Raw genomic sequence first — 25998 nt, 5'->3', positions numbered from 1 at the left:
TTTCCAGACCACATGAACAACTGGGTAGACTGAAATGAATATCATGTAGACATACTAATACCAAGTTCCAGGACAGACAGATGCAAGAACCAATGGCTTGTTCTTAAAGACAATGGGCAAATTTCAGATACTTGGGCTAATTAATTACAAAAATGAACTGATCAAAAATGGCTGATCAATTGTGTTAAATTTGTTTGGATATATCATAATATTTTGATTAACTGCATTTCTGGTTTCCAACTTCTTGTCTTGTCACTTTCATTGTCGTTATTGGGTATGTCAGTATTGACTGCCGTTATTTCTTGATGGAATGTTTTCAATGGCCTCTGATAGAGAGATGGTTTTTATCCTAGATTTGCTTTTGAAGAAGAACTGAATTCTTTTCTGTCTGTTACTGAGTTTGTAAATGTTTATATGGCAGAACAACTTTAACAAATGAAAAGCCATTCATTGTAATGTGGGCGACAAATATATTTAAATCATGTACAACGTAACATTGCCGGCATTTAATGATCTGCCATTGGGTGCTGGGAATACATGGAGTGATTGAAAAATACCAAAACAAAAATATGCGATTTGCACTTACATGTAGTACAGGTGCTTCACAACCACTGCAGTTGCACCGACAATAAGAAGGGAAAAGGGTGTGTCCAACCCAATTTTTTCAATCCAACCTCCAGAAAATTTATGAACAATTTTGTTGGGAATCTATGGTTGCCTTATCACCTTGTTTGTTTATCTTGTCTGTAAAATTTTGTGAAACTTCAATCTGGTGGAAAAAAGTATTACATGTACAATACCCTGAGCTATTCAGGAGAGATTTTCATAACATATTTTGTGGAAGACAAGAGTGTATACATTGTGAATTGTTTGAATGTCTTAAAGGGTGCATGCGTATTAACAGTTTAACTAGATTGAGTCATGGATGTTATTAACCTGATTCTGATATAAAGTCTATCACTGTTACATAATATATCCTTAATTATAAACACATGTTTCTTATAATATTATCTACATGTATAATAAAACACACACTGAAAATATACATGTAGTTTAAACAATAATCATTTTTCTGTTAGTATCCTTGTATAATAAACATTGCTACATGTAATATATTTATATATTTTATATGTTTTAAAAGTGTGATAAGCAGATCTTTGACTCCCACCTTGTCAACCACAAATTCAGACTTAATCAAGCACAATCTTTCTGGGACCTGTCATTTTGTCTGACACATATGTGTTTTCTATATTTTTATTGATATTATTAATAGATGTCCAGCAACTGGTTCAAAATTAAGGTTCTTACACAAAGTTCATTAGTACCTATAGGTACATGTAACAGTTTTTCAGATACAATTAATACAGTTATTTCCTGGCCTGCATTGATATATAAAAAAATATGTAACCATAATGAACCGTCTACGCTACATGTATATCTTATCAAACCTTCAAACATACATAACCCTGCTAAGAATAAAGTAATTTGAATGAACAGACAGCTCTTTATCTAAATCTTACCTAATGCAACTTTAAAGCCTGTTTTTGTTCAACTGTTTGAGTATTATTTCGGCTGTTGTAATGTACCACTGACATAAGTAGTACATGTAAGCCAGCTGAAACGTGAGTTGTATGTTGTCCGATTTTGTGATGTGGAAAGACAAAAGACTTTTTATTAGAAATTGGTACTTTTGTTGTTTTTATCTGTGTAAATTTGGAACCAGTTTAACTCCTCTTCTTCTTCCCCTTAACCAAAGACTCTCCATACACCCATTGTAAGATTGTAGACCATACCAGTATATATATTATCTATTTTTGTGTATTTTCAGGTAGCGATAAAGATTATAGATAAATCACAATTAGACGAAGATAATTTAAAGAAAATTTATCGTGAAATACAAATAATGAAATTATTAAAACATCCACACATTATTCGTCTATACCAGGTAAGACTTATTTATATTGTTTATCAATTCTGTCAAACCCCTGATGTACACCATCTTATCTACATTATATACATATTTCCTTACTGATGACGTAACAACAAAGTCAAAATGTTGAATGGAAATAAATTCAAGAAGTTAGAAAATTTATTCAAAGAAATCTTTCATTATTCATTTCAATATACCGGTATTCTGAATACAGTATATGTGTCACAGTTTCTGGTATTGACAATCTTAAAATAGGAGCCGTGGTGCTGGCTGTGAGGACTCAGTTTCAATCCCCAAGTGGAACTTGAAAGTGCCTTGGGATTTTCAAGTCCAGTTTTGCCATGTCAGTGGTGTAGGATGGAGAGGAGCTCACAAAGTGAGATCTTGTCATTTGGATAGGAAGAGGAAATCAAGGTCATGTGTACACTTTGATGTGCATGTAAAAGAGAGAGAGAGAGAGAGAGAAATGGGGTTTAACGTCCACTCGACACAAACTAGGTCATTTCAGGACTAACACATAGTTCAATTTTATTTCAATCATTCGCTTGCGTGTAGGGGTCTTTAGCAGTGGGAGGAAACCGGAGGACACGGAGAAAACCCACGAGGTTGGACAGGCGACCCTTCTCCTTGTCACGTACAACCGGGGAATCGAAACCCCGCCAGTTGACTCAATGACAGACTGTATGATACAGCGCGCGCGTGCTAACCATTCGTCCATCCAACCCCCCGCATGTAAAAGAACCTTGACAGTTGGAATTTGAAATAAGATTAGGTAGCAGTGCCACTGTCCAGGCAAAATTTCCCTCGTAAAATTAAACCATGTTTTATTTCATTGCCCAACATCTGTTTTGCTAGTCTGCCCTTGATTGTAGTCTCACATTAATTAAAAAAAAGTTAACATGCATAAGCTTTTAGCAAAAATTAACATCGTTTGCTTATTTTGCTGTATTCATAAAATAACATAACCCACTCATGGTAACTTTCTATAAAAATCATTATATTGATGATATTGTTTTTGTTCATGTGACAATAGAAAACAAAAGGAGATATGCTGAGAAAGATAGGCACGAGATAATTTGTATAAAGTTGTGAATAATTTATATTTTTAACAACTAAAAGTATGGTACATTGTACATGTAGATAACAATTCATGCAGTGAAATCTCTACAAAACATGGTAAATGAAGCATGACCTTGGTTATAACAGAATAATCAAGGGCATTGGGCATATGACTATAAGAGCATTTTTCACCAAAAGACTTCCATATTAACACTTTGATCAGAGATGCATTATGTACATGTAAGAGCTCAATGGACTTATTACAGGTCTTTTTTCTGGCGTCACATCACTCACATGACATGCCCATAATTGACCACCACAATTCTTTATATTGAGTAGATTAGACAATGTCTGCTATATTTTTGTTAAGTGTTGATACATGTATGTCTGCCACCATACATGTGGAGGAGACTGCCAATTGATTTTAAGGACTAAGAAATTGAGACTTTGTTTATTACCATGCAATGTACATGTATTTAGACTTGTACATTGGCACGATAATAAAGAAAGTCTCAATTTCATAGTCAATTGGCAGTCTCCTAGACTATTTAGGCTTGTAGATTGGCACGATGATAAAGACAGTCTCAATTTCTTAGTTGTTTGGCAGTCTCCTAGGGTGGCATTCATATCTACATTTAACAAAATAGCAGATGTTTCATGTGGACATATAAAAATGAATATTTTGAAAATTTCAGTCATATTACTTTATTCTGAGCAAAGTTAATAATGTAATGTGACTGAAATTTTCAATATATACTATTCAAAAAAAGTAGGGGATATTTGATTTTTAAGTGTTATTAAAGTCACCTAATGAAACTGACGAAGAAACAAATGACAAAATGAAATGAAGTTCACATTCATCGATTTATTCCAAATGATCGTTAGACTAAGTAAGGCACAGACTGACCATTATAAGGGTAAAATGATACCCGGGGTCAAACAGCAAAGTTACCACAGCATCACAACCAAGTCAGTAACGGGTAAATCCTCCTCTGTTTGCCAAACAAGCATTGATCCGACGTGGCATACTCCTAATGAGACGTCTAAGGTCATTTTGGTCCAGATTGTCCCATTCCTGTTGCAACGCAGCAGCAAGTTCTTGGACATTGGCAGGACGTTGTTGACGTTGACGTAACCTCTGTCCAAGCATGTCCCAGACATGCTCGATGGGGGAGAGGTCGGGACTCAGTGCTGGCCAAGGTAATGTGGTGATGTTCTGTTGTTGGAGGTAACCTGTAACGATCCTGGCCCTGTGACATCTTGCGTTGTCATCCTGGAAGATGAAACGGCGGCCATGACGTCGTGCGAACGGCACAACATGGACTGCCAAGATGTTGTCCCGGTAGTACTGGCCTGTAACACGCCATGCAACAACATGTAAAGCCGTTCTTCCAGCAACAGTGATGCCTCCCCACACCATAACAGAACCACCCCCAAATCGATCATGTCTGATGACGTTAACGTCTTGGAAGCGCTCGTTTCGACGACGCCACACCCTCCTACGTCTGTCAAAAAAAATCAACAGTGAACCTTGACTCATCTGAAAACATCACATTGCTCCAGCGTCGATTATCCCAGTGTTGACGATCCCTACACCAACGACGTCTTGCCTGAATGTGATGATCTCTCAAACAAGGGATCACGCGAGGACGTCGGGCGCGAAGGTGACCCCTATGCAGTCGATTCCGAATCGTCTGGCCACTCACTCTCACACCAGTGTCTGTTTGAAGACGAGCGCTGATCTGATTTGCTGTGATGACACGATTTCTCAAGGCCAAGGTACGGATAAATCGATCCTGGGCTTGAGTTGTTGCCCTTGGTCGACCTGAGCGTGGTCTGTCCTGTACAGATTGTGTATCACGGTATCTGGACCATAGCCTGCTTATGACAGACTGAGAAACATTCATCGTCCGCGCCACAACCGCCTGTGTTGTGCCGATCTGTAGCATGCCAAGGGCACGTAACCTTTCATTTTGGGTAAGCCGACGCATATCAAAATTTGTTTTCTGGTCACTAAAACAATTAAACTGATGTTTCCACCCTGGAATTCAATGCCACAATGACTGTAACATTCAAAGTCAGAGTCGTGCAAATCTTGGGTTGGACCCCCATGATGATCCCAAGCATCACCTGCATTCCATGCGGTAGCTATTGGTGCGTTTGGGCGTCACATGTAACTGGAAATGTTTCTTCTGTTAGGTTCTATAGTGACTTTTTTCGTAGTCATTTGCATATTTTAGTATTATGCCCCCAAAATCAAATATCCCCTACTTTTTTTGAACAGTACATGTATATTCATTTTTATACGCCCACATGTAAATGTGATCATACATGTATGTTTACGCGCCCCCCCCCCTCCCATCCGTTCACACTACAATGATTATCTGATCTTTTGATATTTGTTTACATTAGTGAGACAAACAGTCTTATTTTATTTCAACAATAACCATTATGGCCCTTGTTTCAATCTGTATGAAATTGATGTGCATCATTTAAATTAGTGAAACAAGGAAGTCTATTGAAATTCAACAATTTCCGTTAATACTTCTAGTTCATTATCTACATGTATTCTTGAACCATTTGAATCAGGGTGGATGGGTGACCGATTGGTTAACACATGCGCATGTGATCATAAGGTCTGTCACTGAGTCAAGTGGCGTGGTTTCGATTCCCTGCTTCTGTGTGACAAGGAGTAGGGTCGTGGGTTTTCTCTGGGCCCTCCGGTTTCCTCCCACTGTGCTAAAAGACCCCTACGCAGAAGCGAATTATTGAAATAAAATTAAACCATATTTTAATCCCAAAATGACCTAGTTTGTCTGGAGTGGACCTTAAACTCTCTCTCTCTCTTTCTCTCTCTCTCTCTCTCCATTATAAATCTTATATAAGCTTACATAAAGCTTGTTGAACATTATAAACTATTTTATATAATCATCTGTTTTGATAGTGGTGTAATATATTATGTTTCTAGAACATATAAATAAAATGTGGTGTATACATGTAATCAACTTTATCATTTTATGAACAAAAACATAAAAACAACATTTTTCACAAAAACTATTTCATTTAATTTAGTGAATTTCCTCCTTGACATAAAGATTGACTTAAATCTGCATATCACGATGAAGTCATGTGATCATAGACAATTAAATTCTTCAGCTAAGTAGTGATGAATTCTAAAAAAAATAGAGCAAAAACCCAAGGATAATATTTCAATACTGTTGTTTACATACCAGGTAATATAGGCCAGCCATTTATCTCACCAGACTTATTAGATAGTGAATAATAAATCTTGTCATTACAAAACTCAGTCAACATAAATATATGGTTTTAACACATATCTGATGAAAGGTATGAGGTGGTCTGGCAGTGTGTAACATCAATTACTCCATGTGAATACCAAATTTTAGGCTAGATAGTTAAATACATTTACATGTATGTGCACTCATATATACATGTACATAGAGAGAAAGAGAGAGAGGGGTTTAAAATCAACCCAAACTACAGTAGAACTTGCTCGGGCGTGCACTCCTAATCAGCGAACACTTGCTTCAACGAGCACCAAAAATTCCCCCCGAGCGATTTTTAAGTAATTTAACCTCTACTAAGCACGCGCCTGTTCAACGCGTGCAACGGGCATCACGATTAATTCCCCCCGTAACAAATCTACTGTTTCAATGGTCACTCCTCTAACGCGGCCAGCGGTCACTATTTTACTAATAAATTCAAAAAACATCGCCCATTCAACGGCCATTGTTGAATGATACCATCTTGTCGTTCTTTCTTTGTAACACTCCCGCTAATCCCGTGAGTAGTAGTTAATTAACTGGACCCCCACTGATCAGGTAAAAAGAAATGTAAAAATAACAATCAACCCGGGATTATCTGTTTTTTAATCTTTTGTTTTATTAAACGACTAACCTGATCACTGTTTTCACGCGTAACGACACATTATTTGATACTGATTGAACAAAATGAAAGTACCGAGTTTTGTCACGATCATCTAGTATCTCTTTTCCATTGCCACTTTGTTGTAAACAGACGTTTTAGCGCCCCCTATAATATTACATACAGAGTTACACCTCCTGTAAATCAGTGATAAAATCAGCGATGGTTTTTTGTTCATGTGCTTTTTTGATAAAATAAAATTAATTCATCGATTTTCTTCACAAAAATGGATAGATATTATCGAATGCATCACAATGGTAGACAGTAGTATCGAAGGTTGGTATAAAATGACAAGTTTACAGAAGTTATGTTAGAGATTTGAGTAAAGAATTTTCATTCGGCGCAAGATTCAGCGACGGTCAAATTTATCGATGCAAGTTTTGATGTTCGCTCCCAATGCACCCAAGCGTAATTAATTTATGTCGGCACAAAAAGCACCAAGATTTTATTAAGTGGTCGCGTAATCGCTAAAATAGTTGGGGTGGGAAATACTCAAATTCACAGCATTTTGAAACGCTTTTAGACGCTATGATTGAGTATGATAAAAGTAAAATAAATATTGGGGGGCCAGAAATCCAGCATTACTAAACAAACATGTATACGCGACTACTTTGAATTCACATGTATTGTTATTGTTATACTACATAAATAAAAAAATATATGCAATCTATATCTTTATTTTTTGTGGTAGGGGTTGGGGCAATAGTGGATACCTCTAGTCAAAGAGCACCTCCATTAAGCAAGCATTTTTAAATTTCCCTTGGGTGCTTGCTTAATACAAGTTCTACTGTAAATGTAAGTTGAACTAGTGAACAAGGGTTAGTGTTCAGATACATGTATTTAAAAACATTGGTGGACAGATCCTAAAATCCAAGGACTGTGGTTTGATAAGAAACTTGATTGTTTTGGGTTTTTTTTTGGAAACATTAGGTCTTAAGACAGATGCAGGTTTATAAGCAAACAAATATTTATGATATAGTGACTGGTTGTTTTATATCTATTTAATAGAATGGTTGTTATTTTGTACAATAACAACAAATAACAATTGCCACATGAAATATTAAGATGTTGAAAACAAACAGCAATGTCAATGTCACCCTGTAAATTAACTGTTCTATACATACAGTAGATAATGTCTTTATTTATATGTTTTTAAAGCAAATTGATATTAGCCTTATTGACCTCCTTTTAATAATGTCTTGATGTATATGTTTATAAAATGAATTTATATCAGCCCAGTTTTACCTTTATTATTGACTTGGAATGAAAATACATGTATTTTACTTCATGTGCATGTACATTTATAAGCAGGGATCAAGGATGTTTACGATAGTAGGCCTAAGTGTAGGAGGACCGTAGAGTGTACCTACACACAAACAAACTGATAAGACAAGTCTGTGGACAAGCCACAAACCATACAGACATTGCAAGCAATAAACAACAGATATCAAATATTATTAGTAATGGTATTTGACCTTGTTGCCCCCATTTAATCAACCCAAGTTACATATCTACTGTCTTCATGAATCCTGTTTTGACATTATTGCACTAGCTGTAGCCACAAGTCACCATTCACAACATTTGTTAATAGTGAAGTGTGCAGTCAGCCGGTGGTTGCTTCCAAATGGTCTCCTGTCGCATGTATTATATTTAATTTAAAGCTGAACTACATGTACTATATAAATTGTTACACATGTAGAATATCCATCTTTATCAAACAAGTTAACCGGAAATATTTAATAACTATAGAAAAAAATAAGATATTTTACAATATCTACATGTATAATGACAGATTGTTTTGTCTAGACTTAATCACATACATGTACATGTAGTTAGTCTGCCATGGTTGTTATTAATTGTATATCATAACTAATCTTCATTAATTTAACAATAAAGATCAAACAATAATTAAAGCAATATGAACGCCATCTCACAGAAAAATTGATTGGCTTACTGTGACTAGGGTTGATTGTAAAATATTCTACTTCATATAGTTAAAGGCCCGATGTACCATTTACATTTTAGCTTATATCAAATTACTGACGGCTTAATATAAGTGTGTACAACCCAGATTTTGGCAAAATCCAGCCAGATACATTAAAGAACAATATAGTGTTAATTGCTAACTGTCATCAGCAGGCATTAATAATTACAGTAAGCAACCATTTAATTTAGATTATTGATACCATGGATCTGTTTCTGAAATACCCTATATTTGCTTTTGGACAACATGTAATTTAGACCTGTCAATACATGTACATGTAGCAACGTTTACACCTGGCCACGATTAGCAGTCCATTCTCGGAACCAGTCCCGGCTGCGATCAGAATTCAAGAAATTTGCAGTACAATAGTTAATTCTAGCCTTCATGCATATGACAACAAATGTGGTGGATGATCTAGTTGCATTTGACATACTCAAGTAGAAATGAGTACCTAGTATTTCTTTAGCAACTTGATACCCATCTCAAATGAATGAGTTATCAGCCTCATCAAATTATTGAAGGATATATCTTGCTACAAGAGGGGACGAAAGGGAAGAGTTTTAACACATTAACAATATTCAAAATTTAATTCTTCCATTCTTGGAATGGTTATGGATCTGATCATCTGCATGTAGTTTAAATGGACCGTATGGATTGCTACACGGACTGATAAAATGCAATAGGCTTCCTCTGAATTGTTATTAAAAGGGTACATGTGTTTGTTTCAAATTGAAGACATGTAAAATATGTTTATATTTCATGAGTTTAAATATGTAACAGAAAATAAACTATTTTGCGGTTAATGTATTTTCTGTCCTTGTCATGTCGACTAGTTAATCACGAATACCGGTAGATGAATGGGACAACATGTATTAAGGACAGACAGTAATATAAGTTTAAAATCATATAATTTTCCAGTACTCAATTTACATGTATGTAATAAAAGATGACGGCAACTGGAATCTCTTGTAAAGGAAAAGTACAAAAAATGTTCTTGAGAAGATACAGTGAAGCAATTTTACTATACATGTACTTCTCCAAAAAATTGGGGAGCCATGGTGGCTAAGTGGGTAAGACACTGGCTGGCTATCCTAGAGGTCGCGTGTTTGATTCCTGCATTGGCTGAGAATGTTCATTGGGAATTTCCGACGTGGTTTCCTCTTGTCGGTGGTGCAGGATGGATGGCCTGACAAGGACAGCTGTCTAGTCTTTCGGATGGGATGAAAAAACGAGGTACACATTGGCGTGCATGTAAAAGATCCCTTGGAAGTTGGAATTCGAAATAAGAGTAGGCCATAGTGCTGCTGCCCGGGCAAAAGTTTCTTCATAGCACACTGCATGGCTTATGCCCAGTTGGAGTAGGATGTTAAACCCCATTTCATTTCATTTACTTCTCCAATGGATATATCAGACCTTAACTCTTTTAACTACATGTATGGAATATATGAACAGACTATACTTATCATTATATACATGTACATGTGTCATGATTTGGAAATACCCTCCCCCCCCCCCCCCCCCCACAAACAGGTCTTAAAACATAAAATGAACACTGAAAACTCAGGATTACGGCCTGATGAACAGATAATCTACTAAGGATTAACAAAGTAGGCCTTCTTGTCACCCTAGCCATTAGTAAATCATTAAACAATGCCAAGGTCAGAGGGAATTACCCTATCAATAAATTTTGTGTTTGATTATAACAGTCTGTCTGGTTGGCCAGTTTCCTTTATTGTCCACACCTTTTGAAGACACAATAACTCTTCTCCTAATTGAGTTTAGACTAAGCAGAGATAAGCAATTTAATTGATTGATGCTTTGGGACACGATAACTTTAGTTCTAATTAAGTGAGAGTGATGACCCTTGGTGTATAGTTTCATTACAGCAATACATGTACATTGTACCATCACAAAGTTTGATGATGAGCATTTTCTACTCAGGGAAAGCAGAACGATAAGCAGTTTGATTGGTTGAGACTTTGGAACACAGTAACTCTCCTTCTAATTGATGAAGAATGTTCAAACTCTGTGTAGCATAGTTCGAAGATGAGAATTTTCTGCTTAGGGTCAGCTGAGTTAAGCAATAGATTTCTTAATGCTTTAGGGCACAATGACTTTTGTTCTAATTAGGTCAGAGTGATGAAATATGGTGTATAGCTTCATTACATGAATACCTTGACTAAGTTTGATAATGTGCATTTTCTGCTAAGGGAAAGCAGATCTTGAGCGATAAGCAATTTGATTGGTCGAGACTTTGGAGCTCGACATCCTTGATTCTAAATGAGTGCTTAGAGTGGAGAAACTTTGTGTATAGTAGTTACATTACATCACTACCTTGACTAATTTTGATGATGAACATTTTCTGCTTAGACAAGAGACTTCAATCTGATTGGTTGAGACTTTGGAACACAGTAACTCTCCTTCTAATTGAGGAAGCATGTTAAAACTTGGTGTAGATATCTATTAGGTGTATCTCTAGACAGAGTTCGATGATACATATTTTCCACTAATAAGGCTAAGCAGAGAAATGCAATTTGATTGGTTGCATGAGACTTTGGAACACAATAACTTTTGTTCTAATTAATCTTATTGGGTGGGTGAGAGTGATGCAACCCAGAGTATAGATTCATTATTTAAATGATGAGAAGTTTCTGCTTGAGCTATGTAGCTATATAAGCATTTTGATTGGTCAAAACTTTGAAACATAACAATACTGCTTTAATTGAGGTACATGTAGAATGTTTAGACTTGTGTAGGTGTGCATTATGTGAATGTCTTGACTGAGTTCAATGATTAACATTTTATCAATGCTTTGGGACAAGATAACTTTTATTCTAATTTATGGAGAGTGATGAAACTTAGTGTAGAGTTTCACTACCAGGTACATGTACTTCAAAACCTTGACTGAGTTCAATTGTGAACATTTTCTACTTAAACTAAGTATAGATACATGTAATCAGTTTGATTGCTCGATACTTTTCAAAAAGATGAATGTGCAATTAATTAAAGGGGCATTATGTAAGAATTACATGTAGATAAAGTGCTAGCTGTTCTCGCTTTAATTTTCAAAAATAGATACTGCAAAATGAATATATTAAAAATTTCATTCAAATTACTTTACCTTGAGCGAAGTTATCAATAGTTGTAGTTTTGACAAGATGTGTGCATCTTAGCTTCATTTCTCCATTTTTAACCGTTCTACTCCACTTAAAATTTGAGCCATCCAATGGCATCGAGAGTTGATTATAATCTTGTCATGTTAATAAATGTCTAATTATCCTATGCAAACCTTATGTGGAGTAGCAACCCTGCCTTGCCCAGCTACTGTGATCAGACTATGAATCTTCTGATTATAGTCCCATTGATATTCCAAGAAGTTGTTTTTCCTTATGCTTTCCAAACAAGTGTAGTTATCTTGTTGATAATTTATATAACATTTAAGGCCCAAATAAAGACCTGCAATACATGTAGGTAGATTTATCACAGTAATATGTCTGTATTTATTTTGGGATTGCGGTGGGGGACATCAGCCTCACTGTTGGCTTGTTTACATATTTATCGACCAATGGGAAATTGTGTTTTATAACTTTTCAGCAGGTCGCTAGAACCCTTGCCAAACAAAAAGCTGTTGTTACCGGTTTGACATGGTTAAAGAGTTACAGGGAACAAACCTCATTGATTCGGTCAAAATAAAGTTCTGAATTGGGTTTATCTGATGTGTTAATTTTATTTGATTAGGCAAGCCCTATTTAATGAAATACATGTATAGAAGAATAAGCATAGTTTGGCCTGTCTATTAATTATACTTAGTTTCAGTTTTGGCCAATCACATTGATAGTGGGACGCAAAACTTTAATACCAGTGCATTTATATTAACACTGGCTTAATCTGTAGATTTATCCATCAAAAAAAAATTCTCCTAAAACATCTAATGATACCAACAAATACTTTCAAAGATGCTTAGAAAAGTCACATGTCAGAGTTTTTTGTGTATGTGATATTCACATCATGCATGTATTGCAAAGACTGTGAATGATCGCCTCATTTCATGCACTTCGGGTATGTGCTGACATTGGTTTACTTATTAGAGGCCGCATCAACTAACAATAGTGGTGACGTTAACTTTCTTAAGAGTAAAAATTGTGGGGGACCCTTCGGGACTATATCTTATCGTTAATGCCATCCGGTGCAAATGTTTTTAAAGTGTGAATCCATTTGAAATCATTGGCTTTTCTAATGGCACCATTTTTTCATTATCAGGGTCAGTCTTAAAAATTGAAATGTATTGCAACCGGTTTTGGCCTTTTATGTCTAATGTCTGCATAGTTTTCCTTTATTCTTTTTGAAAAGGCAGCTTGCTTTGTGCTAGGTATTGTTTTTTACAAAGAGAGCAGGTTAATAGGTAGACTATATTTCTACTCAAACAATTCTAACCAGTACGGCAAGAAAATTTCTTAGGTGTGTAGCTAAGTAGCTAAATGTAAGGCCCTTTGACAGTAGGCTTATTTCCGTTTCATTAAGCGGTTTTACCACTGATGAAGTAGTTGTTTTGGTATAATTTATTGCAGATATCACAATCTTACTTGATACAATTTTCGAATAAATTTTGGACCGTAACTCCACTCGTTTGCGGATTTCTCGGTGGGTATATAAGTCTTAGCGTATCTTTTAGATTAGGGTTTCTTCTAAAGGCTGTGATGGATTTAATATCTGAAATAGGACGGCACATTTCCGAACCAGTTAATAGCTGCCATTTCTCTTTTATGAGCATGCTAATAACAGTCGGATTATAATCCGTGATAAAAAGCAGCGACTTTCTTTTCTTTAAAATGGTTGCCGTAGTCGGGCATAACAGATCTTTTCTGGCCAAAGATTTAGCCCTGTTCTTATTATCCATCACTACTTTGTGTGGATAGCCCCTTTTGAAAAAAAATTGGGAAGGTTTTGGCTATGTCTGTCATAGTCTATTTCTAAGCTACAAATTTGTTGAAGTTGTAGAAGTTGAATGAAAGGTCCTTTCGTCTTGATGTGGGTGGGGTGGCACGATGTATATAGAAGGTAGGAGTGTGAATCGATGGTTTTGTTATTCAAGTCAAAATGTAACTTGTTTGTAATTTGGTGAAAGAAACTTTTTCTCTAGAGTATTCTGCAGCGAACTTAATTGTTCCGTGCATACAGTTCATTTCTTTTATGGATCTTTCTAATCTAGCTTAGGTATGGAACCAGATCATAAAAATATCAGGCTATAGGGGAACCCATTGCCGTTCCAGAGATTTGATGGAAAATTTCATCATTGAAAGTAAACACATCATTATTCTGTAGAATGAATTCTAAGAGTTTAAGCAAGTAGGTGGGTGTAATGCTCCACTCTGGTTTTCTTATTGCCCGGGCAACATGTAATATGCCCTATCTATTAGGTATGTTAGTGTATGAGAACGTATTCACCCACATGGAAATGTGGTCGCATCGGTCCCCCGTCCGTACATGTACGTCCACAGTTTCTTGTGAACACTCTACAGACTACATTTATCAACTGATTATTTTGAAATTGATATATGTTGTTAACATCAGTGAGATGAAGAAGCCTATTTAATTTCAATAATTTCTTCTGGAGTTATGGTCCTTGTTTCATTTCGTTGAACCTTGTGAACGATGATAACCACAAAAGTTATCCGATCTGTATGGAATTTATATGCATCATTTAAATTAGTGAAACAAAAAAGCTTATTGAATTTGAATAATTACTTTTGATTACATCTAGAGTTATGGCCCCTGTTTCACTTTGTTGAACCTTGTGAACACTCTAACAACAAAAGTTATCATCCGATCTGTAGGAAATTTATATGCGTCATTTAGATTTGTGACACTAAGAAGCCTATTGAATTTCAGCAATTTCCATCAATTACTGCTAAATTTGTTTTACTTTGTTGACCTAGATTAGAGTTGTTTCCAATATACTAGAACTCACTAGAAGGGATTGGCGTTTAGTATGGTTTCAGTAAAAGGCTGGGATCAGCATGGTGGAAAAATATACAAAAGGGACTCATTTAAAGTGAGTGGGACATAAATATATCTTTTACTGTAAACCATAATTTTGTTTGTTTTATTTAGGTAATGGAGACAGAAAGGATGCTGTATTTAGTAACAGAATATGCTAGTGGAGGAGAAATATTTGGTAAGTCTACATGTATAATATATATATATACTTCATTTAGTAATTCAAATAATTTCAAAAGAAATTTAAAGTGTTCTTGAAGCATCTGTTACATATTTTTATACTACATGTATGGTTAATTAGCATAATTTGACTTTTGAGGTAAACACAACAACAGACATTTTCTGGAACCTATATCCATAGTTACATGTATACCTGGAGATTTTAACTATCAATTTGTTTTACAATAATGGCTCATATTAAAACAATCTATATAGGTTGAACTGATGTTTGGTTGATTGAATGACATCTAACAGTTTTAATAAAAGTACAATACAAAAACACTAGAGGAGGTGTTCACTTTACTGATTAGTCGGCAAGTGAACATACAGTAATTGCTATCTGATATAGATGTATGCCTACATATATAGCTGTGCTTTTTGAGCTGATAATGCTCATTAGCATTGCTTTAGTTAGGCTAGGTGACCATCACATGGAAACTCAGTATGACATCACTACAGCTGTGCTGTTTGTGTATATACAACTGGCGGTAGTTTTTTCTTTGATGTCCATAGCAGTTATATCTCATAACAACCTGTCATGACGTCATCATAGGTTGATATATTCGTTCATATCAACCGCTGATGATGTCATGACAGGTTGATATTTCATATCAACCGCTAATGACGTCATCTCAGGTCGATATATTCGGCTCATATCAACCGTTGATGACATAGATGATCGAAATAAAACAAAAAAACACAGAAATAAATTTTTATTCTTTTGAGAATTAAAAATTGTTATGGTACAGTTTGTAACATTCTGGGCCGAAATAGACGGCGTACTTATCGATATACATGTATTTAGATCGGTTATCCATGTCTAAGACATGTCAGAATTTTCATTTCGTCCTCATTGCGATTATTTCTCCACACACTACAAGACTTGAAAGTATTTATCGCCCAAGAGTTTCTTTGTAAAGTATTTTTGGGTACAGTCCACTTAAAACAGTCAGTCAAATCCTTCTCTGAACGTACCCAAAACCTTCAATCATGGTTTACTGTCAGAATTCTTGGAAAAGAATGCCTTTTGGTCCAAATTTTCTGCAGGCTTTGGATAGATCCTCGTCGATATTTGCATTCACATCTATTCCATCGTCAATATGTTGGCTAAAAAGGATTGATTATTCGTCTGACTTCGTATTACTATCCATTTTGTTTTTGCTTTCAATTCAATAGTCCAAAATGGCGATGTATAAACAAAAACATACACATAATTACACGTGATTACTTCGGTAATTTTCGCTATTTGGCGGAAACTATCGAGCAATTATCCAATCATTGTTGCCTTTTAATGGAAGAGCCCATTAAATTTAAGGGTGAAATGGCGTTGTATATGTCGGATATAAACCTACTCTCCCTCAGATTGATATGGTAGAGAACGCGCGTTCTCTACCATATCAACCTCGGGTAGGTTAATATCCTATACATAACATACCATACATGTACATGTATATTTAGCTAACAACAACCTTACCTTTGTATATCAAAGGAATTACCTAATGTGGGTTTAGTCATTGGGGATAATATCAATGTTATGGTGAAGTTCTTCTGTATACCTTATTCGTCTTAAGTTTAAATGGAAAGATCATAATCATCATCTTCATTATCATATAGGACAATACATGTATTACATATAAAAATGACCTACATATACTTGTGAAAGTGAATGTAACCTGTTATATTGCTTAGTTTGTACAAAGTTCATAGATACATGTACATATAGACAACAAACAAATATATATACACCTGTCCTACACTGTACATGTATAACTAGAATAGTATACCATTTTTAAAGTAGCACTGTCTCATTTATACAGTTAATTCAGGTGGACCACACGACCCACCACTAACAAAACTAACAAAAGCATACACAAGAATGTAAAGAGGACAAAACCTTGACATTGTATATAAGCTATGCATGATGTTTCAATTTATTAGGACAAAAAAGTTTCACAAGCTGAAATTGAAATGAAGACAACTAACAATGGAAACAGCACATGATTATCAGTGAGGTAATTCTACATGTATCACTGTTGATTAGTTTTATTTCTTTGAAGTGTATCTTCTTTATCTAATCTGTTCACTAAAGGGTTAACTATTCAATACTTGTGCAGATTAAAAGGGGTACGAGTCTGGTGATTGAAAAATAGAATATATTTTTTTATTAAGGAATGGTAATGTAATCTAATTGTGCACAGAAAGAAATGTACATACATGTACATATAAATATTTGGGTGGCTGGTATGGAAAAGATCGTAGAATTATTATAGACACATGAAGATGGCAGTAGAAGTTAATGTACATGTCAACTTCAAATAGCTATAAACTTAATTGATCAATTTAAATAATTTTTAGACCAGTATGTATTTCGGTAATAGTATTTTCAAAATTTGTGTGGTCTTTACCACTATATTCTGGCATGTTGTCTCTTTAATTTCTGTTTTATTTGTTTTGGTTGTGTAAAAGTACATATATTATGACCCTTTAGTTGTATAAGATTAGATTACAGTAATATATATTACACAGAAGATTTACGACAGGTGACACATAGTCATTATACAATACTACACACCTCCCATCTAATGATATAAGACCCTTAGAGACCCTTCTAATATACACACCTTTTATTTACTAGGTATACATGTAGTATAGGTAACATGATGTCATAATATTTATTGGCATCAGCACAGGGATTATAAAACACTATTTTGTCCCCTCACTTCCTGTTCAAAATCTTGTATCCATGAAAACTTGGCCATTTGTATTGATATCTGTATTTCTGATTATGCAAGTATTTATTGAAATATGAACATAGGCTGGCTATACATTGAACACAGCTAGTGATACCAAATTATTAAAAATGACTTGCAGTATAATTTAGATGTAAGATTTTTTTCAAAAGTATGATATTACCGGTAGGTGGATAAAAAAACAAACGAAATGTACATTCAGTGTGTGATTAATTCTTTTAGTTTCTTTTGTTAGAAGATTGACACTTCCTTTACTAAACTCTTCCTGATTTCTGTTAAATACACATAAAACCAAAATAAAAAATTTAATGGGTTGAAATATACGATTTATTGCGTGAAGTATATGTATGTATACCACATACATGTAAATACAGGTATTAAGATATTTAGTCTCTTTAAAAAAGAATAGATAATTCAAAACTAATTTTACCATGAAATCTTTTTTTAAAAAAATGTCTTCGTCCTCAGTAATAAGATTTAAGATTAACCAGAACATGAGGGTTGGGAGGGCACTACTTAATATACATGTATATGCATGCAGGGACTGATTTATAAGTGGGCACCTGAGGCCCCAGATAGTGATTCATTGTTTTGTTTTTTTAAACAGATATGTGGTTTATCATTTTAGTTCACCTATATTTATTTGTCATGTAATTTAATCTCTATGAAGAGGGTCCCAATGGACTTGATGTGCCCAGGTCTGCTTTTAGGTACAATGTAATTCAGACATTTATTCATCAGTGAGTTGTCCTTCTATCAAATTGTCTTTAATATTAATAATACTGGTTGAAATAAAAATTCTAGATCAATAATTAATATTAGAAGGTTATTGGAATTCATATCGGTTCATGTGCCAGTTATGATGGACCACATCGCCTTTGTCACTTGATTAGTTGGAGACAATTTCCTATCTGACACGTATTGACGTCAGTATGGCACAGCTTCAAATCAAAAAGCAAAATGAAGTTTGAAATATTCTATTGGGAATTAATAAATGTGTGCTTGAAACAAAATTTATTAGTAGATTGTAATTAGAAGTCTGTGAGTAATACGTCAGATATATCCGACATCAGGGTTTCATGTACTTTCCAAAAGTGAGCAGTGATTTCTTGTATCCGTCTCAATAGAAAAGCATATTTTTGTCCCCCGCCTTTCGAAGAAAGCAGGGGACTATTAAAATGGGTTCGTCCGTCTGTCTGTCTGTCTGTCTGTCTGTCTGTCCGTCTGTCTGTCCTTCTGTCTGTCCGTCTGTCTGTCCGTCACACTTTTTGGGACACAATAACTCTCTTCCTAATTGAGCTAGAATGTTCAAACTTGGTGTATGTGTTTATTAGGTCAATGCCTTGATGGAGTTCGAAGATGAGCATTTTCCGCTTAGGGTAAGCAGAGATAAGCAATTTGATTGGTTGATGCTTTGGGACACGATAACTCTCTTCCTAATTGGGCTAGAATGTTCAAACTTGGTGTATGTGTTGATTAGGTCAATGCCTTGATGGAGTTCGAAGATGAGCATTTTCCGCTTAGGGTAAGCAGAGATAAGCAATTTGATTGGTTGATGCTTTGGGACACGATAACTTTTAATTGAGCTAGAATGTTCAAACTTGGTGTATGTGTTTATTAGGTCAATGCCTTGATGGAGTTCGAAGATGAGCATTTTCCGCTTAGGGTAAGCAGAGATAAGCAATTTGATTGGTTGATACTTTGGGGCACGATAACTCTCTTCCTAATTGAGCTAGAATGTTCAAACTTGGTGTATGTGTTGATTAGGTCAATGCCTTGATGGAGTTCGAAGATGAGCATTTTCAGCTTAGGGTAAGCAGAGATAAGCAATTTGATTGGTTGATGCTTTGGGACACGATAACTTTAGTTCTAATTAAGTGAGATTGATGAAACTTGGTGTATAGTTTCATTACAGTAATACCTTGACTAAGTTTGATAATGAGCATTTTCTGCTCAGGGTAAGCAGAGCGATACGCAATTTGATTGGTCGAGACTTTGGAAAACAATAACTCTCCTACTTTGATTGTCCTCCGCCTTTCGAAGAAAGCAGGGAACTATTAAAATGGGTTCGTCCGTCTGTCTGTTTGTCTGTCTGTCCGTTCCGCTTATGGTAAGCAGAGATAAACAATTTGATTGGTTGATCTTCGAATTGAGTAAATGTTCATGCTTATTGTCCCCCGCCTTTCGAAGAAAGCAGGGAACTATTAAAATGGGTTCGTCCGTCTGTCTGTTTGTCTGTCCGTTCCGCTTAGGGTAAGCAGAGATAAACAATTTGATTGGTTGATGCTTTGGGACACTATAACTTTAGTTCTAATTAAGTGAGAGTGATGAAACTTGGTGTATAGTTTCATTACAGTAATACCTTGACTAAGATCGATAATGAGCATTTTCTGCTCAGATTAAGCAGAGCGATAAGCAATTTGATTTGCTGAGACTTTGGAACACAATAACTCTCTAATTATTTTCCTATTTCGGCGGGGGACATCAGCCTCACTGTAGGCTTGTTTTTCTCTAAGTTGACCAAAAGTATCTCCATCCATAAAGTGCCTTCCCAGGTGAACAGCCCCCACCTCCCCACCCTAGCTACAGTAAAACTGTCAATCATACAATATAATTAAATTCCACCTGCTTATTTAATCTAGATAAAAGAAACGATTATTGACAATTGAAATTTTGAGTTTTATTTAGTTCCGACCCAGTTTTGTATAATAACCTCTTTTACTCTCTATTGTAAGATGTTTAATCAGATCTTAAAAACTCAGTCAATGAACATTTAATGCCTAAAATAAAATGATTTGAATCTGTCAAATATGGCAAGTGTCAGTTCTTCCTTATTTGGACAAGCACAGGGTTAGATTATGTGTTCATGCAGATATAAATGTTAACAGAATCAAGATTGCCTCGAGTCTAAAATTTGTGAATTAAAATAACCACCAGTTTCTAAAATACTGTAATCGACATTACGAAACTGCAATTGGTACAAATGCTAAAATGGGGCAATAGATGGAAGATAATGGGGAATTATTTTAAAACGTCACTAGAGATATTTTCATCACAAGGTTCGATATTTTTAGGTATGGAAGATCAATTGATCGTGAAATGTTTTTTGGGCTATAACTGGCATCACAATTTTTATTCTCTTGACAAGTGAAAGCCCACGGCATGTGAAATCAATGATATAACCATTCAAAATTTGTGTATATGATTAGCCTTTTTATTTTAGATAACTTTTCAACAAGCTTCCCAAAATAAATTCAGCTTTAAGTGCAAGTCTGTGAAAGCTTTTGAAAAGGTCACATTTTTTATTGATAGATTTATTTCTTGCAAATAAATGATAATTAATTTTAAAGTTTTTTTTATTCTTACTAGTTAAGCTTATAATATTTTTTTGTTTCTTTTTTATTAAATTCTTTGCATATTTTTTTATAAAAGAGATGAGTAAAAAAGGTTTCAACACTGGTATAGTATACATGTATGTGATCTCACTTGAACAGTATATTATTGGTTTTAGTGTAACACAGGAGGGTTGAGTGGAGGTCTTTTTATACGTCCACATAATATTGTTGACGCTCTTGTCCGTCTACAGTTTTTTGTAATACATATTCATAATGAGCATTATCAGTTCATTATTGGCAAGTAATCAGAAAAGTTAATACACACTCTTTTGTTTTACATTGTACTTTGTACTTCTATTAACCTTTCCTAAATTACAACTCAACTGGTTCCTGGTTATCAAGTTTTATTGAAGTGGAATTCTTAGACTTTCAGGGAGACCATATAGGTGTCATAATTATGTCAAAAGGTCTTGTGTGGTGTGTTGTCCTCCTGTACTGATTAGAGGTCCCAAGGATTTACCCACCACTAATTCTTAGTGGTTGATCAATCAAATGACCTGTGAATGGTACAATGTGGAACATATATTCGTGCTGATGGACTTGTTTATATGTGCTCCAACATAATTACATGTAGTGTATAAATCATTAGACACAAATCACAAAGGCATGTTGTTTATTTGCTATTGATGTACTAGAAATCACAGGTTCTTAATCAATAAAATTAGCCCACAGCTAGTGAACCCTACTCTTATAAACACTAGTATTTATATAGTAGAAATGGTAAAACACAAGACAACAGTCCTTTCATCTCTGTACAATAGCCAAATTTCAAAGAACAGAAAACATTTGAAAAATTTCTCTTGGTCATATATTAACATTGGGCACCCTTACACATGACTTGTTAAATTTGTTTCTATGCAAACACAAAAATATTTCAACTAAGAAAGTTCAACTTGGCAAAAGACAAAACTACTGCAATAGGTTAATGTGTGTGCAAAGTTTCATAAAGTTAAATTGAATAGTTCTTTAAACTTGCTCATGATATAAAAAAATGGATGGACAGACAGAGCCCATTTCAATACCCCTTTCCTTAAATTTGTTTGGCTCAGGATAAAAAGTAATGGTAAAAGAAAAAAGTCAAAATTGGTAGTAACCAGTGTTCTTAATTGGCTGTATTTTGTTGATTGGTAAAACAATAAATCAGCCACTATGGTATCATAAATCAATCTACTTTCGGCTAAATTACAACGTGTTAATTATTACTTGTTAATTAAGAAGCCAATCAACGCCTTCAAAATCGGAGTAGCCTAATTAGCACATTTAACGGCAATTTTGATGATCTGGTAAAAAACAAAACAAGCTTGCTGATTATTCATAACATGTTCAGTAAACTGCTTTTGTAAAAATAACCTACGTGACGAAAGAAGACGATCTCCGCATGGTTTGCCAATCAAGTGTTTTCCATGCGCCATATGAATTGCAGGTAGCCGTAGATATTAAAATAATAACTGGATCATACATTGATGGATTCACTGACCAGTTGTTAGGTAAATTTAAATCTTCATTGAATATAATTCCCTAATTCCCAAATACACCGAGAAACAGTAATTAATAATATATTTTCCCAATAGAATCTTCAATGCCAAATTGATTGAAATTTGTCAATAAACCAGTTTTAAATAGCGTTTACCGTTAAGATTTTTTTATACACATTCTGACAAAGGCTTAATTTTAAAAATATTGTTGTTTTTATTGAAGGCTATATCATAATCGTACAGAATTTTATTTTAAAGCAATTTCAATTATGATTGTCACGTGACAATTGTGCCGTTTGTCTATCATCTATCATGGGCGAGTGAATAAAAACTTCTGCAAGTTATGTGATAGATAAAAAATTACAAATTGTTGTATGAAGAAATGCCATGGTGCTGTATCAGCTTTTTTTGGCTACAGCATCTGATACTCATGACAATCGTAGAAAAATGCTAATATTTTAGATCATCGACTGATGAAACACGAACGTTTCATCGAATAAACGAAGACAGTAATTTATTCAGGAATATTAGACGTGACCTTCAAGCTGGTACGTGAATTAAATGTGGAAAATTTTCAAAAGGTGTACCTATTTGTCGTTATTTTTTGGGTAATCACATACATTAGAATACAAAACTCTCCATAACATATTACCAAGAATTATTTTTGTTGAAGTTATATTAATGGGAATGGAAGCTTATAATTTTAAAACCCATTTCCTACCGGAACCTCATTTGACCCAATTCTGGCCGGTTCATTTCAAAATGGATTAAGAACCCTGGAAGTAACAAGTAACGTACCCTCTAAAGGGCATTTTTATTGCCTTTCTAGAATGGGAGCCGTGGTAGCTCAGTGAGTAGGATCCTGGCTCACTAACCAAGAGGTCAGAGGTTCGATTCTAGTTTTGGCAGAGATAGTTCTCCAGGATTTTCCAGGGTGGTTCCCCCTTGTTAGTGCTCAGGACGAAGGGCCTGGCAAGGATAGCATCTACATGTACATATTATTGTTGGAACGTAATTAAAAAAAAGATAAGGTTCTGTATACACATTTGTGTGCACGTAAAAGAACCCTTTACAGTAGGAATCAATTGTCATTGCCTTTCTAGAAAGTTGAATGATTATTGATACATTTTTGCTTGTGCATGGTACTTGTCATTAGCTGCCATTTTATCATATACACCATGTATTAATTTTTTTGAATAAATTTAGTGCATCAATTACAAATGTGATTTAACCCCCATAATCCGAAACACCATGAATAAGACAGCACTTCACTCAAAGACGACGAAAAAAGTAAATCTCCTAAAAAAAACTTTTCAGAAGACTTTATAATTGAAGGAGAGTTCTAAGAGTGTTACATTTTTCTTTTGTACTTTGTAGTCGAAAATTTCTTAAAACATGGGGAAACAGAGCTATATCATCGGATAAGGTGATAATAAAAATTTGATTTCAGGTGCAACAAGGAGTGCGAAAGATTCAGCTCTACCTTTGTTTTAGGAGACTGGAGTCTTGATTAGAATATCCCAGGTTTGAATCGAGAACAACTGGTATTTTTCAGACCTGGCTTTACTTAATTGGCTCCTGGCAAGGCTTGAAAGTCTGCCCAGTTGTTGGGATGATACAAAAAAACAAGGTCCACCCATGTACACATTACCATGCGCGTTAAAAAACCAATGTATTGTGTTGATGAGAAATAAAACCCCATTCCATTGCCTTCCTTTCTATTAGGACACAAAGTAGTAAGATCATATGAATTTTAGATGGGAAATAAGAAAGAAAACCTTTAACAATACACAGTAAGCTCACAGTGATTTATAAATTACTGACTTGAAGAAAAAAAAATGGTAGAAAACTGTAAACAATGAAGGTCTTGACATTAACGTTATATACATGTACGGCTATATTAGATACAGACAGTTGCCTACAAAAACCTCACACTTTCTACATCACCTCGAGTCATGCCCAAACCACGTCTTCACTTCACAAGCCTGCTACAGATAAAAGAACAAATTAGTAATGCCTCAAGTCTTGCTAAACTCGTCTTTTAAAGGGAAGGGTTATGAACAATCTTCACAATTACCAAAACAAAGCAAACTTCTGTTTTGTTTTTAATGTTTTCTGATTTTGATTCTTTAATCCAATTAGGTGATGGTGCCTTTTCTGAACTTAGAGATAAAGATATTCATAAACTCTCTCATCGTTATTTTAAACCTGTGTGTACTACAATATTGTGAAATTTGAAACACTAAAAGCAATATCCTTCCAGTATGATTTTATCCTGTTCAGTATTTTTTTTGCATTGTTAAGATGAATATAAAATTTGTCAACGATCGACATCCTCTGTGGAAAATGTTCAAAACCTATAATCTTTGCTTAAGTCTTTTGCAGGGCATCTTTTTAATCCAATTGAATTAAGGGTGGGGAAATTGTCTACCATTGATATTTTCATTTTGTTTTCTTAAAGATACATTATGAGAGATTCGATAAAGAGTTGGCAGTTCTCACTATAATAATTAAAAACTAGATAACGTAATGGCAATTTGCTGTAAATTTCATTCAAATTGATCCAATGTGAACCGAGAACTAAGCGGTTGAAATTTCCGGCTAGCCTTGATCATCATTACTAAAGTCAGTACAATAAACAGCATAGTCTCGATTATCCATTTAATCGTTAAGTTGTGAAGGAAAGTTATGTAGTAAATTGGCTCATAATCCACTACAAATCACAATTACTGAATTTAATACTAAGCGTCATTTCTGACAAGGAATCTCTCATCTTTAGTATTAAACTCAGTAATTGGATATCCATAAAATTGTACCTTGTGTTAATACATGCATGTTCAATTAATACATGTATGTTCAATTACTAAATGCCAATCAAAGAAAATTCCTATACAGTAGAATCATTTCTAACCTCATGTCTATGAGCTACCACAATACACACAAATGCAATCACATAGATCAGTAAAGCAGGAAGACCTTTTCATCTTTTATCTTAATTAAACTGTATGAAGGCTATTCATCTTGTTTTTTTACACAGTTTTATATATGTGTTTATTGTAATGTAATCATGTGGCCATAATCATCCAAGTCAATTAAGATTAGATTGAGAGTCTGGATGTTTAAGAGAGAGAGAGAGAGAAATGGGGTTTAACGTCCACTCGACACAAACTAGGTCATTTCGTGACTAACATATGGTTCAATTTTATTTCAATAATTCACTTGCGCTTAGGTGTCTTTAGCAGTG

General features: G+C 34.8%; 1 protein-coding gene across 2 annotated transcripts in view; it reads left to right on the top strand.

Annotated features, from left to right (window-relative positions):
• Positions 1 to 25998, top strand: part of LOC126829393 (serine/threonine-protein kinase SIK3) — a 68415-nt gene that overhangs the window by 18913 nt on the left and 23504 nt on the right. For both annotated transcript variants that reach the window (XM_050559213.2, XM_050559214.1), the window contains exons 2-3: positions 1829 to 1945; positions 15030 to 15093. In XM_050559213.2, the coding sequence (XP_050415170.1) occupies positions 1829 to 1945; positions 15030 to 15093 (181 nt within the window). The remainder of the gene's footprint in view (positions 1 to 1828; positions 1946 to 15029; positions 15094 to 25998) is intronic.

The sequence above is a fragment of the Patella vulgata genome, chromosome 8 (assembly GCF_932274485.2).
Source record: "Patella vulgata chromosome 8, xgPatVulg1.2, whole genome shotgun sequence".
NCBI classification, from domain to species: domain Eukaryota; kingdom Metazoa; phylum Mollusca; class Gastropoda; family Patellidae; genus Patella; species Patella vulgata.
This window is presented reverse-complemented; position numbering and strand designations above follow the sequence as displayed.